Here is a 15,293-nt window from a genome sequence, read left to right as displayed (position 1 = left end):
CTTATTCAGTCTTCAGGTCATCTTGAAAGGGCATCTGTAGCACCATTATGAGTCCTTTTAATTACACGTACCTCGAAATCAAAGTCCTGAAGAATCAAGGCCCATCTCATCAATTTGCTGTTGTTTGCTTTTATGGTTCTCAACCATAATAATGGGGAATGGTCAGTACACAGAACGAAATGTCTACCCCATATATATGGCTTGAGTTTCTGAAGAGAATACACAATTGCAAGACACTCTTTTTCAATGGTACAAAGATGTCTTTCGCCCCCCCCTGTAGCTTTTTGCTCAGGTACGCCACGGGATGAAGTTCTCAATCGTTGTCCTTCTGGCTCAGCACGGCTCCTAACGTTATGTTGGATGCATCGGTGAAGATGGTGAACTCGCGCTGGAAATCTGGAGTTCTTAAGACTGGTCTGATCTTTTTCTTGCTGGTGGGTTTAGGCCAGTTGCTAATAGCTTCAATTTTGGCTTCTAGGGGTTTAATTCTCCCTCCCCCTACTATATGGCCTAAATATTTCAATTCGGGGCTACCCAGCTGGCATTTGCTAGCTTTCACTGTTAGCCCTGCTGCTTTCACTCTCTGCAGCACTGTTTCCAGGTGATACAGGTGATCTTTCCATGTATGACTAAAGATCCCTATATCATTGATGTAAGCCACTGTGAAGTTGCTAAGCCCTTGCAGCATTTGGTCCATGAGTCTCTGAAATGTCGCTGGTGAGTTTCTCAGTCCAAAACTCAGGACACAGAACTCATATAATCCAAAAGGGCTACAGAATGCTGTCTTTTCCTGATCGTTGGGGTCTAGCCCCACTTGCCAAAACCCTTTCGTTAGATCTAGGCAGGATATGAATTGACATCTCCCTATGGTCTCTATTAGGTTGTCTAATCTGGGCATCGGATATGCATCCGGCTTGGTTACATGATTCAGCTTCCTATAGTCTACGCAAAATCGGATGCTGCCATCCGGCTTGTCTACAAGCACTATAGGAGCAGCCCATGGACTGGATGAAGGAACAATGATGTTCTCCTTCAGCATTTTGTCCAGCTCCTTGCAAACCTTAGTGACATATGGCCCAGTAACTCTACAGTATAAGGAGTAACCGCTTGTGAGGGTGCATCCCCAGTATCAATTTTGTGCACCACTCCCTTGGATAACCCTGGTTTGCTGGAGAAGACCTGTTGGTATTTCATTACCAAGGCCCTCACTTCGTTTTGTTGCTCAGGGGAAAGTAAAGGACTAACTCTGACATCTTCAGGGTTAAATTTGGCTTTCTCCCTCCCTTCCCAATATGGTAAATTATGTTTTTCATTGTCTGCTTCTTTCATTGCAAACCGAACAGTGTTTTCCTTCCTATAGTAAGGCTTGATCATGTTTATATGGACCACTCTCCTGCCTGGTTCTCCATCCTCCTTGATGACATAATTAATTTCATTCATTTTGGAAATTACCCTGAATGGTCCTGCCCAATTTAGTTGTAATTTATTCCCTTTGAGAGGTCTCAGCATTAGCATCTCATCTCCGGGATTTAAAGTTCTTTCACTGGCTTTATCATACCAGACTTTTTGTTTCTTTTGCTGCCCCTGTAAATTTATAGCAGCCAGCTCTAAATTTTTCTTTAGAGTGTTCATTAGGTGGTCTAAATATAAAATCACATTTTTAGGATCAGATCCTTCTATTTTCTCCCAACTTTGTTTGAGCAAGTCAAGGGGTCCCCTTACTTTTCTCCCAAACAATAACTCAAAAGGACTGAACCCAGTGCTTTCTTGGGGTACAGACCTATAAGCATATAGTATAAGTTGTAATTTCTGATCCCAATTGTAGGGATTCTCTGCAGAGTATGCCCTAATCATACGCATGAGGGTTCCATTGAATTTCTCCGCAAGGCCATTAGTTTGCGGGTAATAGGGTGTGGAAGTTACATGCTTAATTCCACAAAATTGCCACAATCTTTGCATGAGCTTAGATGTAAAAGATGATCCCAAGTCTGTAACTATTTCAGTCGCGAACCCCATATGGCTCATATAACTAAGCAAGGCATCAGCCACAGTATGAGTTTCAATATTTCTCAGAGGGACGGCCTCAGGGTACCGTGTGACATAATCAATAATTGTTAAAATAAATCGGTTCCCCCTCTGGGTAACTCTGGGCAATGGTCCTACGATGTCCAGACCAACGCGTTGGAACGGGGTAGAAATAATTGGTAAAGGGCATAGCTTTGCTTTAGTCTTATCGTTGCTATTCCCTTGCCTTTGAAACACATCACACTTCTGACAAAATTCTTTTATCTGCGTCCCCATTTCAGGCCAGTGAAAATTCTGGGATATTCTTTGTTTAGTTCTGGTAATGCCTTAATGAGCAGAAAAGATGTCTGAGTGCCTCCTTTCCATTATTTTCTGTCGATATTTTAAAGGAACCACTAATTGCTTCTGAAGATTTTCCCCTCCCTTCCTGGGATTCACTAAGATCTTCTTGCATAATAGGTCCTTCTCTATAAGGTACCTTTCAGGTCTTTCAGGGGCTAATGGTTCTTCAGTAACTTTTTCAAAGCAGCGTTGCAGCGTGGAATCTGCTTTTTGTTCCTGTGTAAATGTATTGTTTTGGGGATTTCTAATTTGTATTAACTCAGCTGGGTCATCATTGTCTCTCATTATCTCCACAGGAATTTCATCTTTTTCCTCAGCTGTCCTTTCATTTTCCTTCTGGGACCGAGTTGGCACTAAAACTCTCTTCACATGCTCAGCGAGGTCAATCCCAATTAAAACCGCCGCTGGCAATTGCACAGCTATTCTTGATCTCCATTTCCCTTCCCAACCTTGATATCTGATGGGTATTTCAGCTACTGGCAGAATAACAGCTGCTTCTCCAATCCCCTTAACTGTCATGCTTTCCCCTTTCAAAATGCATTCCTGAGGGACTATGTCAGGATGGTATAAGGTTACTTGAGAGCATGAGTCCTTCAGAGCCATAAATTTAATGTTATTAACAAAAATATTATCATCAGAAGTTTTAAAGAGTTCTTGGTTCGTTTTAATCAAATAACAATGCAGAATTTCAGCCTCTGGAAGTTGATCTGGTTCTCTGTTCTCAGCTTTTGTAGGGAGATTAGCCTGGGTTGTCATGGCTCCCAGTTCCTTCCTCTTGGTGGTAACTTGGTCCTGCTGTAAACAGTATACAGCCTTAGGGTTAGGCAAATTTCCCTTTTGTGGCCCAACTTCTCTGTTCTTACTACACTGGGCTGAGAAGTGGCCCTTCTCCCCACAATGAAGGCAAGTTAGAAAGTTCATTTGATCATTACTAGAGCCTTTAACTCCCTTTCCTTCCCAATCCTTGTTTCTGATCTGGTTATGATCTGAGGGCTTGCCTACAAAATGGCCCCCAACCGTCTGTTGGGTCTTAAACTGCCCTCTGGGATTTCTTTTCGTGTCCTCCCAAGATTTCGTTCCAACTTTCACCTCAGAAAAGTTTGGATTTCGAATGTGTGAAATAAAATCAGCGGCTTCTCCCGACTCTCGAAGATTTCTGGGTTTTTTATCCCTCACTAGGTACCTCAGTTCTCCAGGTAGAAGTGAATAGAACTGCTCAAGTCCTAAGATGTTTTTAATATCCTGTACAATCTCAACTCCCTCCTGTTGAAGCCATTTGTCAAGATATCTGGTCAAGTTTGCCCCCAACTGAGAGTAGGAATCTTCAGGTTTCTTTGTCAGAGCCCTGAACTTCTGTCTCAAATGCTCAGCATTGATGCCATATCGAGCGAAAACTAACTTTTTATATTCATCAAAATCTTTTATTAATTCCACTGGCATTTCTGCATAAATGTCAGATAAGCCGCCACTAATTTGAGACCTCATCACCATCATGTGTTCAGATCCCCTTACTTCAAATCCTCACACGCGTGCTCAAACATAATCATAAAAGACTCAGGGTCATCACCCTTCCTAAATACTGGGAATCTTCTAAGGTCTGCCTTGGACAGATGTCTCTCATCTGAATTAGGCCGGCCATTGTTGTTGTTATTATTATTAGCTTGAGCTGCCAGCTCCAACCTCTTAATTTCAAATGACATTCTCTCCTTCTCTAAGGCAATCATTTCTTTTTCCTTTTCTAAGGCAATTTTTTCTTTTTCTAGTTCTAAATTCCTATCCATTTCTCTCTGTCTAATTTCTAGCTGTCTTTCTTCAGATCTGGCCTTATTTTCTAGCTCCATTTGTTTCAACCTGAGTTCCTGTACTTGCTCCAATTTCCAGTTTCTGAATTCTATAGAGTCCTCCCCCCTTGAGGTCTCCATTTCTTTCTCTGAGGTAATTTCTTCCTCAGTTTTTTCCCTTTCTTGATCTGAGCCAACTGCCATCTCAGCAGGCACTTCTGCTGCCTTTTTACCCCGTGTGGAAGGCATGTTTAGTTATTTAGGCTTCCTCTCCAATTTACAAGCCCCAAATTTAAAACATACACTTTTTTTCCTTTCAGTGAGAGAGTCTGTGCTATAAAGTTGCTTCCCCAGCAATCATCCACTGGTAAGATACTGTGTTTAGGCCTCTGACTCCCAGCCAGGCCTTTCACAAGGGACAAAGTTTCTCTCCCTGCCTCAGGCACCAAATAACCAGAAATATCAGCTTTAACTCTTCCCAGTTTTTTGCTGATTTGAGTCAACTCAGCTTGTCTGCCCTTGGTCTCCACTTTGTCCCCTCAGAACTCTATCCTTTGAGCTCAGGACAAGCTAGCCAACTGGTCCCAGTTTCTGCTTGAGGTAAACTCCCTCCAGAAATGGTTTCCTCAGAGCCTGTCCCTATCTTAGTCCCCCAATCTGAGTTTAGAAGCCTTCCCACTAAACTTTTTCCCCTTGAAAAAGTCCTAGGAAGTTTACCCACTCCTTTCACTCAGATTCCCTGGCTAAAATATATTTTCATGCTCTAGGAACCTTTCTGTTCTAAGGCATTACTGGATCAAATAGTATCCCGCCGCTGGTCACCACTTAATGTGGCGATCTCCTCTGAAGCCCCTATTCCCCCAGGCCTTCATGAGGTTCTCGCTCTTCTTCCTTCTTCGCTGTAACCAGATATTGCTGTCCCAATACCATTCACTCAAGAAGACATGTGTACTTTTGAAACTTAACTCATTTATTTGATCAGGGAGGTTAACATCTGATTAATATACAGTAGGTAAATCACAGGTTGCTAATCACTTGAATCTGAATCAGTTTTACTTTAACTTTAAAGCTCTATCAACTCTCAGTTCCATTCAGCGTCCTCACAGATCTCTAGCTCTCTCTTAGTTCACTCTTAAGTTTCACACAGTCTCTCACTACCAGAATCTCTCTCACTAACAGAATCTCTCTTCATACTCCATACACCCGTGTTTATATCCAAACCCCTCCTCCCTTGGCACCGCCTTCCGTCCACTCATTGGCTCCTTCTCCACTGCTCAGCTGTAACGGACAGGTGAGGGCAGGGCTGTTCGCTACAGTATGGACTTTCAAAAAGGTTTCCATTTAATGGAATAATGACTCACAATTTTTGTCCAGTCGTGTTTGACTCTAGGGGGTGGTGCTCATCCCCGTTTCCAAGCCATAGAGCCAGCATTTTGTCTGAAGACAATCTTCCATGGTATCTACTCGCATTTACATGCTTTCAAACTGCTAGGTTGGGGGGAGCTGGGACAAGCGATGGGAGCTCACTCCGTCACGTGGATTCGATATTACGACTGCTGATCTTCTGACCCTGCAGCACAGGCTTCTGCGGTTTAGCACACAGCACCACCACGTCCCTAGTAGAGAATTGTTTTGTATCTGGAGGCAAGAAGATTGTCTCGGACCAAGAAATATAATGGCCTGTGTGGTGCCAGATAAAGTATAACCATCATTAGCTGCCGAGTGAGAGCTACATAGTACCCCAGAAAAATACTGGAAAAAGAAAACAGCAGTAAAAGTGTTCCAAAAAGAGACCTGAATAACTCAGCAATAGAAATCAGTCCCTTTTATTAAGAAAGTACATATTTGTGCCACCCCAAAGAACTAAAAAGCCAGTAATGGAGGAAACTGATCCTCAAGAGGTTGAGGGGAATAGGAATGCAAATGGAGACCCTCAAATACCTGAGGAACCTGTGGTGATTGCCTCAGAGAGAGACAATATTCAAAGCTCCCAAGATTTTTTAAAAAAATATAAGTTGGAACGAGAATACAAACTCAGGGAACTAGAAATTAAAGAAAGAGAGAAAGCTTAGGATGTAGAGCTCAAGGAACTGGAAATTAGAGAGAAAGCCAAAACTGAAGAGAAATCAAGGAAATTTGAGGCCAGACAAAGAGAATTTGAGCAAGAAAACAGAAAAAGGGAAATGCAGTTTCAAATAGAGATGAAAAAATTGGAATTAGCTGCTCAAAACAACAACAACAACAACAACAACTCTAGTGAGGGAAATCTCTCAAAAATTGATCTAAAGAAATTTCCCCAATATGGGAAAGGAGATTGCCCTGAATATTTCCTCATTTCATTTCTGTGGAGCGAGCATGGCAACATTGGTTTACGTGAGAGGTTAAAGCTGTGGGTGATTCTCCATTGTATGTGTTGCACTTACTCACACTTTTGCTTCACCTTTTCATTAAGTCCCAAAAGAGACTTTCAAAATATTTTTGCTCAGAGGGACTGCAGCCACATTCCAGCTGTTCTTGTTTCTGTGCTCCTCCAGCAACCATAGTACAGAACATCTGTTCATTTTCTGGGATCCTATTGCACTGGATAATTCTATATGAAAGACATTGCTGTTGGAATTATGTGCAGTGTATGTATACGTACACTTCCATTTTTAAAAGCCAGGAAAGGTAATTCTTCCAAAAACCTCCCATTTATGAATGTGGGATATTGTGCTTCTGTATCCATGATCCAAGACACCAGGACGTAGATCCAGATTGCCAGCAGGAGAAAAGATGACAAGCTTTACATGGCAAAGGGCAGCCTGAATGTTGACAGTACCAATGGCAGCAGCCAAGATGGTCTACAGCAGTGGTCCCCAACCTTAGACCTCCTAATGTTTTTGGACTACAACTCTCAGAAACCTTCGCTGCCACCTCTGCTTGCCAGGATTCCGGGCTGGGTGTCACCATTAGAAGCATTTGCACAGCCTACTTTAATGGACTCAGTAAGACTGATGATTACAAGCGATGACCTACGTCCAGCTGAAATGCATTAACAAATAATTTGTTATCATATGGTTATTGAAGACTTTCTACTCTTTAGCTTTTTGATACCATATAAAAGCATGCCATCCTAGTTGAAGATCATTTCTCACCAATTTAAGCAGTCTCTCATTATCCAGAGTAATCCATTCCTTAATCCATACCAGTACACAAGCCCTATAATAAATTTTCCAGTCTAGAAGACCAAAGCTGACCCGTCTTCATTTTGATCCTTGGGTTTTTTCCCCTGCCAATCATTTTCATTATTGTTCTATTGAACTCCTGTAGAAGTGTTTGCTGTAACAACATTGGTATTAGTCATTTGCCTAATCTTCCGAATTGATAAAAGCAAACGTGCATTATGAAAATTATTATGAAAAATCAGAAAAACAATCCTTCTGCAGTTTGCATCGTGATAGTGCAACTTGTCCCCACCTGGGTAATTAGCCAGGTAAAGTTTTCTCAGTGTTGTCAGTAACATTTGAAGCAGGTGGGGCAAGAAACTAAAACAGTCAGTGGAGTTCCATAGTGATTAGAGATGGGCACAAACTGCCATTTTGGTGGCTTGTATCAGTCCATTTATTGCCCAAACAGGTGTTTGGTGCTTCAAAGCCCTGCCTCCACAGTGGGGTGGTCACTCAGAGGCAACAGCCTAGTTTCCCTGAGCTGCCTCCTCTGGTAGCACTTCCACTCAGTATATAGCATGAGACATGTTGCCCTTTCCCATGTTTACACATCCCCCAACTTCTCTCCTGTGATGTTATGGGGATAATAATGCACCAAGGGAATTCAGGAAGGGGCAGGCCATTCAGCATGGTTAGCTTCAAGAAGCCATCAGCAGTACCATCGTATTGTATTTCTGATTCAGGAAGAAGTGTGACTATGCAGATACAGGAGTGAAACTTGCATACATTTCCCCCTTCTCACTCCTACCGAGAAGTCTATTCCCATGAAAAAGCTGCAGACAAGAAGCGTGATCCACAGAATTCAGTTCTACAATCTCAGCAACCAGGAATAGAGATGGGGGGGGTATTCATCCACAGGTGGGCATAATGAGGGTCTCACCCTTCCGCTGCTGCTGCGGGTTCTGTGCTCCCTTCCTATTGCTCCGGAGCTTGCGGTCAATTAGCCACTCCTGGCAGGAGGTAGGACGATGAGCCTTCCTGCCAGGTCAAAGAGTGGCTTGCTGACTGCAAGCTCCGGAGCAATAGGAAGGTAGTCCAGCAGAAGGACACTTCTGCCCCGTGAAGAGATTTCTGCCAGCATAGGAGGATTCTGCCAATTCCTAACCCTGTCCCACAGCCTGCGTATATTTGAGTTAGGATCATAAGGTACAGATGCAGTCCCAAATCCATGCAAATCTTCTCAACACCAGGGAAACCATTTTGTGTTCTCTGGGCCTTTTTTAATTATTTTTTTATTTATTTGATTTATATCCCGCCCATCTGGTCTGGTCGACCACTCTGGGCGGCTTCCAATAAGGTTCCAATACCTTACTGCCAGGTATAGTACATTAAAATATAAGAGTACAGGGTGAAGGATTGTATTACATTATCTGTGTGGCATGCACTTCTCGTGTGTCACTTAGAAAAACAGTAACCAGAGCATTCAGCTCATTTGCATCAATCAAATCCTGCCTTTCAGTCAATAAATGATTCATTTCTGACTACTGTCAGAGTGGGCCAGATGATAACCATATTCCGTAAATCTTCTGTTCGCAGAATTACCGTTGTTTCAAGATTCATCCACTATGTCTGGTGTTTGGAGAAATATTTTGCTTTTCCCCCAAATCTTGTACATCATTGTGTCAGGAATTCTTTATTTCTTGGTCATCATCGCTAATGGGTTCATAGCTGCTGTGAATCTTGCCAGTTGGATGAAAGGCAGACGCCTGATGCCCAATGATGAAATTGTTACCAGTCTGGGGATATCCAATTTTTGCTTCTCTACCACAGTAATTATGGATTATTTCATCTCGTTTGTCTGGAGTGAATTCTACAGGAATGCCTACAGTGTGCAAAATTTAACACTTACCTTTGACATTGCCACAGGTTTCTTAAGCTCCTGGCTGACTGCCTGGCTCTGTGTATTCTACTGCATGAAAATCGTCAACTTCAAGCAGCCACTTTTACTTAAAGTGAAACTGAACTTTCCAAAACTCGTACGTTGGTTTCTTCTTGCCTCCATGATTGCTTCTGTGGTGACTACTTTCGTTGCCTTCCGGACTTTTAAGAGAGTTCCACTAAGAATTCTGGCCAATGATTGGAACAATCAAACTATGAGCTTTCCCACTAATGTCAACCTTACAAGCAACTATCAGAAGCCCTCAAAGGTACTGGTACTAATGAGATTGCCTTTCAAACTTCTCATAATGATTTTGGGTTGTGCAGTTCCTCTGGTGCTGTCCATGTCCTCGTTGGTTCTAGTTCTCAACTCTCTTTTCAGGCATGCTCACAATCTGGAAAAGCATTCATCTGTTTTCCATAATCCTCACCTGGAGGCTCATCTAAAGGCAGCCAGAGCAGTGCTTTCCCTTCTTCTAAGTAATGTTTGCTTTTTTGCTGTTGTGGTAATAGTTAGAACTCAAGTATTTCCCAACTGGACTTACCAATATTTTCTCTGTCTGATATTTCAGTTTGTCGCCATTGCAGCACATGCTTCTGTCCTGATTCTAAGTAGTCCAAAACTGAAGTCAGCAGCCTTACAATTTCTGCCCTGTGTGCAACAGTATTCTGAAACAGAAATTATTCTACAATGATCCAATAATTTCAGGAAAATACAAGGGACAGCTTCTCCAAAATAGTTCCCTCAACGTAGAAGGACCTTCACTGTACTAAGTCTCAAAATATTTATTTTCTTCTTTGTGGCTAATATATAGAATAATTTTGGTTCACAGCAAAGTCTGGCTCCGTGTTTAACTTAAGGCTCTTCCAGGTGGACATTGGTTTTCTGTAATGTAGCTTTGTCACTGATTTTATCAGTATTTTTATTTACAATCTATTAAATATTCCTCTTGCTTTGGCTAGAGCCATGACAGCTTTTGTGATTCCCCCCATCCTTTTTGTCCTTCCTGAAGGCACTGCTCATTTTGAGTTTTGGTTTGTTCTGGAGTGGCGTGGGGCAGAGATTAACACTTTGATTATTCCTTGGAAATTAATTTCCTGGTCAAAGGCTCTTCATCAGTAATGACCCTTAACCGTTCCATTTTTCACACAAAGACACAGACACAAAAAAACAGCTCTACAAGAGAAGCTACTGCAAATGTACATTTCTTAAAGGATCTTCTGAAAGGAAGTAGCTTTTTAAAGGAATTCTGTAAAGCTTGAGTCTCCTTCACAACCAACCAGGATCAACAGGAAGAAATCATACCTTATCTGTTCCAGGCCATAGACTGGGAATCACCTGAGATCGCCCAAATGACTTTACATTGCTTTTAAATACATCTTTTCTTTTTCAATAATCTGAGAAGAATATATGTGAATGAGAAATATATACAGTGGTGCCTCGTTTAACAAGCGCCTCGGTTAACGACGAATCCACATAGCGACGGATTTTTTGCGGAATGGATTATCGTCGCTATGTGGGGCACCACTGTACAAGCTACTTTGGGAAATAAAAACTGATGGGGTGCAATACTGACAGTCAATTTGTCACGAAAAATGATCTGTTGTGTAAAGTGTTAATCTGGACAGAAGATACAGTAAAATCAAAGATATACAGTGACTCTAAATATAAAGAAGAGATCTAGCTATGCTGAGAAAAAACTGTTGAAAGCAATGGGGTATAAGTTAATAGTGAGCAAAGTTTTCTCTAACTCAAGTCCCATTGTTTTCAGTGGTTCTGATCTAAGTATGGGTAACTCCCGGTCCACCAGTGTCTGTCTGGACTTTCAAAAGGTTTCCATTTAATGGAATGATGATTCACAAATGCTAAAGGAAATTTTTATAAGGATACTGTGGTGACCTACTCCATCTGCACCTGTCCTTTCTGTCAGACCAGATCTTCTGAGTTAGCCTCTTTTGTCCTATAAATCCTGAGTAGAAGCCTTAGGTAAAGGTAAAGGTTCCCCTTGACAATTTTTGTCCAGTCATGTTCGACTCTAGGGGGCGGTGCTCATCCCCGTTTCCAAGCCATAGAGCCAGCGTTTTGTCCGAAGACAATCTTATGTGGTCACATGGCCAGTGCGACTTAGACACGGAACGCCCACCAAGGTGGTCCCTATTTATCTACTCGCATTTACATGCTTTCGAACCACTAGGTTTGCGGGAGCTGGGACAAACGACGGGAGCTCAGGCCTTCACGAGGTTCTCACTCTTCTTCCTTCTTTGCTGCCACCAGGTATTGCTGTCTCAATACCATTCACTCAAGGAGACATGTGTGCTTTGGAAACTTAACTCACTTATTTGATCAGGGAGGTTAACATCTGATTAATATACAGTAGGTAAATCACAGGTTGCTAATCACTTGAATCTGAATCAGTTTTACTTTAACTTTAAAGCTCTACCAACTCTCTGTTCCATTCAGCGTCCTCACAGATCTCTAGCTCACTCTTAGTTCACTCTTAAGTTTCACACAGTCTCTCATTACCAGAATCTCTCTCACTCACAGAATCTCTCTTCATACTCCATATACCCGTCTTTATATCCAAACCCCTCCCCCCTTGGCACCGCCTTCCGTCCACTCATTGGCTCCTTCTCCACTGCTCAGGTGTAATGGACAGGTGAGGGCAGGGCTGTTCGCTACATACCTCCCCCCTTAAAAAGTTGTTTCATAGGGTAAAAGCTATAGTGCTTTACTCTCATTAACAACGAGGAGCTTTATAGTAGTAAATCATCCATTACAGAACACTGCAATCAAAACTTACCACCTTTGAACATAAGTAATAATTCAACAACTTTTTTTTGCATGCTATACATTACCTTTGTAATTCCGTTACTAGATCAACTACATTACTCACCACTTCAATCACCTATACATGTGCTTACTTAACAACATGACATAACACTTAAAATACTTACATACTTTTTTTATATAACACACAGCATACAACATTTAACGAGGTGCAATTAAACATTCCATAGCATTTGCCATTTTACCAAAGTCCTTTTATTTCTTATTCAGTCTTCAGGTCATCTTGAAAGGGCATCTGTAGCACCATTATGAGTCCTTTTAATTACACGTACCTCGAAATCAAAGTCCTGAAGAATCAAGGCCCATCTCATCAATTTGCTGTTGTTTGCTTTTATGGTTCTCAACCATAATAATGGGGAATGGTCAGTACACAGAACGAAATGTCTACCCCATATATATGGCTTGAGTTTCTGAAGAGAATACACAATTGCAAGACACTCTTTTTCAATGGTAAAAAGATGTCTTTCACCCCCCTGTAGCTTTTTGCTCAGGTACGCCACGGGATGAAGTTCTCAATCGTTGTCCTTCTGGCTCAGCACGGCTCCTAACCCTATATTGGATGCATCGGTGAAGGTGGTGAACTCGCGCTGGAAATCTGGAGTTCTTAAGACTGGGTTGGTCATCAGCTCCCCCTTCAGCTTCGTGAACGCCTCCTCGCAGCTGCTGGTCCACTGGATACTTTCTGCATTCTTCTTGTGTGTTAGGTCAGATAAAGGAGCGGCTGTTTCACTAAATCTGGGTATAAAACGTCTGCAATAGCTGACTAACCCTAGAAAAGATCTGATCTTTTTCTTGCTGGTGGGTTTAGGCCAGTTGCTAATAGCTTCAATTTTGGCTTCTAGGGGTTTAATTCTCCCTCCCCCTACTATATGGCCTAAATATTTCAATTCGGGGCTACCCAGCTGGCATTTGCTAGCTTTCACTGTTAGCCCTGCTGCTTTCACTCTCTGCAGCACTGTTTCCAGGTGATACAGGTGATCTTTCCATGTATGACTAAAGATCCCTATATCATCGATGTAAGCCATTGTGAAGTTGCTAAGCCCTTGCAGCATTTGGTCCATGAGTCTCTGAAATGTCGCTGGTGAGTTTCTCAGTCCAAAACTCAGGACACAGAACTCATATAATCCAAAAGGGCTACAGAATGCTGTCTTTTCCTGATCGTTGGGGTCTAGCCCCACTTGCCAAAACCCTTTCGTTAGATCTAGGCAGGATATGAATTGACATCTCCCTATGGTCTCTATTAGGTTGTCTAATCTGGGCATCGGATATGCATCCGGCTTGGTTACATGATTCAGCTTCCTATAGTCTACGCAAAATCGGATGCTGCCATCCGGCTTGTCTACAAGCACTATAGGAGCAGCCCATGGACTGGATGAAGGAACAATGATGTTCTCCTTCAGCATTTCGTCCAGCTCCTTGCAAACCTTAGTGACATATGGCCCAGTAACTCTATAAGGAGTAACCGCTTGTGGGGGTGCATCCCCAGTATCAATTTTGTGCACCACTCCCTTGGATAACCCTGGTTTGCTGGAGAAGACCTGTTGGTATTTCATTACCAAGGCCCTCCCTCACTTCGTTTTGTTGCTCAGGGGAAAGTAAAGGACTAACTCTGACATCTTCAGGGTTAGATTTGGCTTTCTCCCTCCCTTCCCAATATGGTAAATTATGTTTTTCATTGTCTGCTTCTTTCATTGCAAACCGAACAATGTTTTCCTTCCTATAGTAAGGCTTGATCATGTTTATATGGACCACTCTCCTGCCTGGTTCTCCGTCCTCCTTGATGACATAATTAATTTCATTCATTTTGGAAATTACCCTGAATGGTCCTGTCCAATTTAGTTGTAATTTATTCCCTTTGAGAGGTCTCAGCATTAGCACCTCATCTCCGGGATTGAAAGTTCTTTCGCTGGCTTTATCATACCAGACTTTTTGTTTCTTTTGCTGCCCCTGTAAATTTATAGCAGTCAGCTCTAAATTTTTCTTTAGAGTGTTCATTAGGTGGTCTAAATATGAAATCACATTTTCAGGATCAGATCCTTCTATTTTCTCCCAACTTTGTTTAAGTCAAGGGGTCCCCTCACTTTTCTCCCAAACAATAACTCAAAAGGACTGAACCCAGTGCTTTTTTGGGGTACAGGCCTATAAGCATATAGTAGAAGTTGTAATTTCTGATCCCAATTGTAGGGATTCTCTGCAGAGTATGCCCTAATCATACGCATGAGGGTTCCATTGAATTTCTCCGCAAGGCCATTAGTTTGCGGGTAATAGGGTGTGGAAGATACATGCTTAATTCCACAAAATTGCCACAATCTTTGCATGAGCTTAGATGTAAAAGATGATCCCAAGTCTGTAACTATTTCAGTCGCGAACCCCATACGGCTCATATAACTAAGCAAGGCATCAGCCACAGTATTAGTTTCAATATTTCTCAGAGGGACGGCCTCAGGGTACCGTGTGACATAATCAATAATTGTTAAAATAAATCGGTTCCCCCTCTGGGTAACTCTGGGCAATGGTCCTATGATGTCCAGACCAACGCGTTGGAACGGGGTAGAAATAATTGGTAAAGGGCATAGCTTTGCTTTAGGCTTATCGTTGCTATTCCCTTGCCTTTGAAACACATCACACTTCTGACAAATTTCTTTTATTTGCTTCCCCATTTCAGGCCAGTGAAAATTCTGGGATATTCTTTGTTTAGTTCTGGTAATGCCTAAATGAGCAGAAAAGATATCTGAGTGCCTCCTTTCCATTATTTTCTTTCGATATTTTAAAGGAACCACTAATTGCTTCTGAAGATTTTCCCCTCCCTTCCTGGGATTCACTAAGATCTTCTTGCATAATAGGTCCTTCTCTATAAGGTACCTTTCAGGTCTTTCAGGGGTTAATGGTTCTTCAGTAACTTTTTCAAAGCAGCGTTGCAGCATGGAATCTGCTTTTTGTTCCTGTGTAAATGTATTGTTTTGGGGATTTCTAATTTGTATTAACTCAGCTGGGTCATCATTGTCTCTCATTGTCTCCACAGGAATTTCATCTTTTTCCTCAGCTGTCCTTTCATTTTCCTTCTGGGACCGAGTTGGCACTAAAACTCTCTTCACATGCTCAGCGAGGTCAATCCCAATTAAAACCGCCGCTGGCAATTGCGCAGCTCTTCCTGATCTCCATTTCCCTTCCCAACCTTGATATCTGATGGGTATTTCAGCTACTGGCAGAATA

General features: G+C 42.2%; 1 protein-coding gene across 1 annotated transcript; it reads left to right on the top strand.

Moving 5' to 3' along the window:
* Positions 1–498: 498 nt before the first annotated feature.
* LOC144586480 (taste receptor type 2 member 41-like) lies at positions 499–10,219 on the top strand. Its single transcript, XM_078384779.1, has one exon. The coding sequence runs from the start codon at positions 8,920–8,922 to the stop codon at positions 9,925–9,927; it is 1,008 nt and encodes a 335-aa protein (XP_078240905.1). The 5' UTR covers positions 499–8,919; the 3' UTR covers positions 9,928–10,219.
* Positions 10,220–15,293: the final 5,074 nt, after the last annotated feature.

The sequence above is a fragment of the Pogona vitticeps genome, chromosome 2, assembly GCF_051106095.1.
Source record: "Pogona vitticeps strain Pit_001003342236 chromosome 2, PviZW2.1, whole genome shotgun sequence".
Taxonomy (NCBI): Eukaryota; Metazoa; Chordata; class Lepidosauria; order Squamata; family Agamidae; genus Pogona; species Pogona vitticeps.
The sequence above is the reverse complement of the archived record's forward strand: the minus strand, read 5'-3'. Positions and strand labels throughout refer to the sequence as shown.

What these genes read in the sequence shown, in the direction of transcription:
- LOC144586480 (XM_078384779.1), top strand. Translation starts at nt 8,920, where the DNA reads ATGTCTGGTGTTTGGAGAAATATTTTGCTTTTCCCCCAAATCTTGTAC.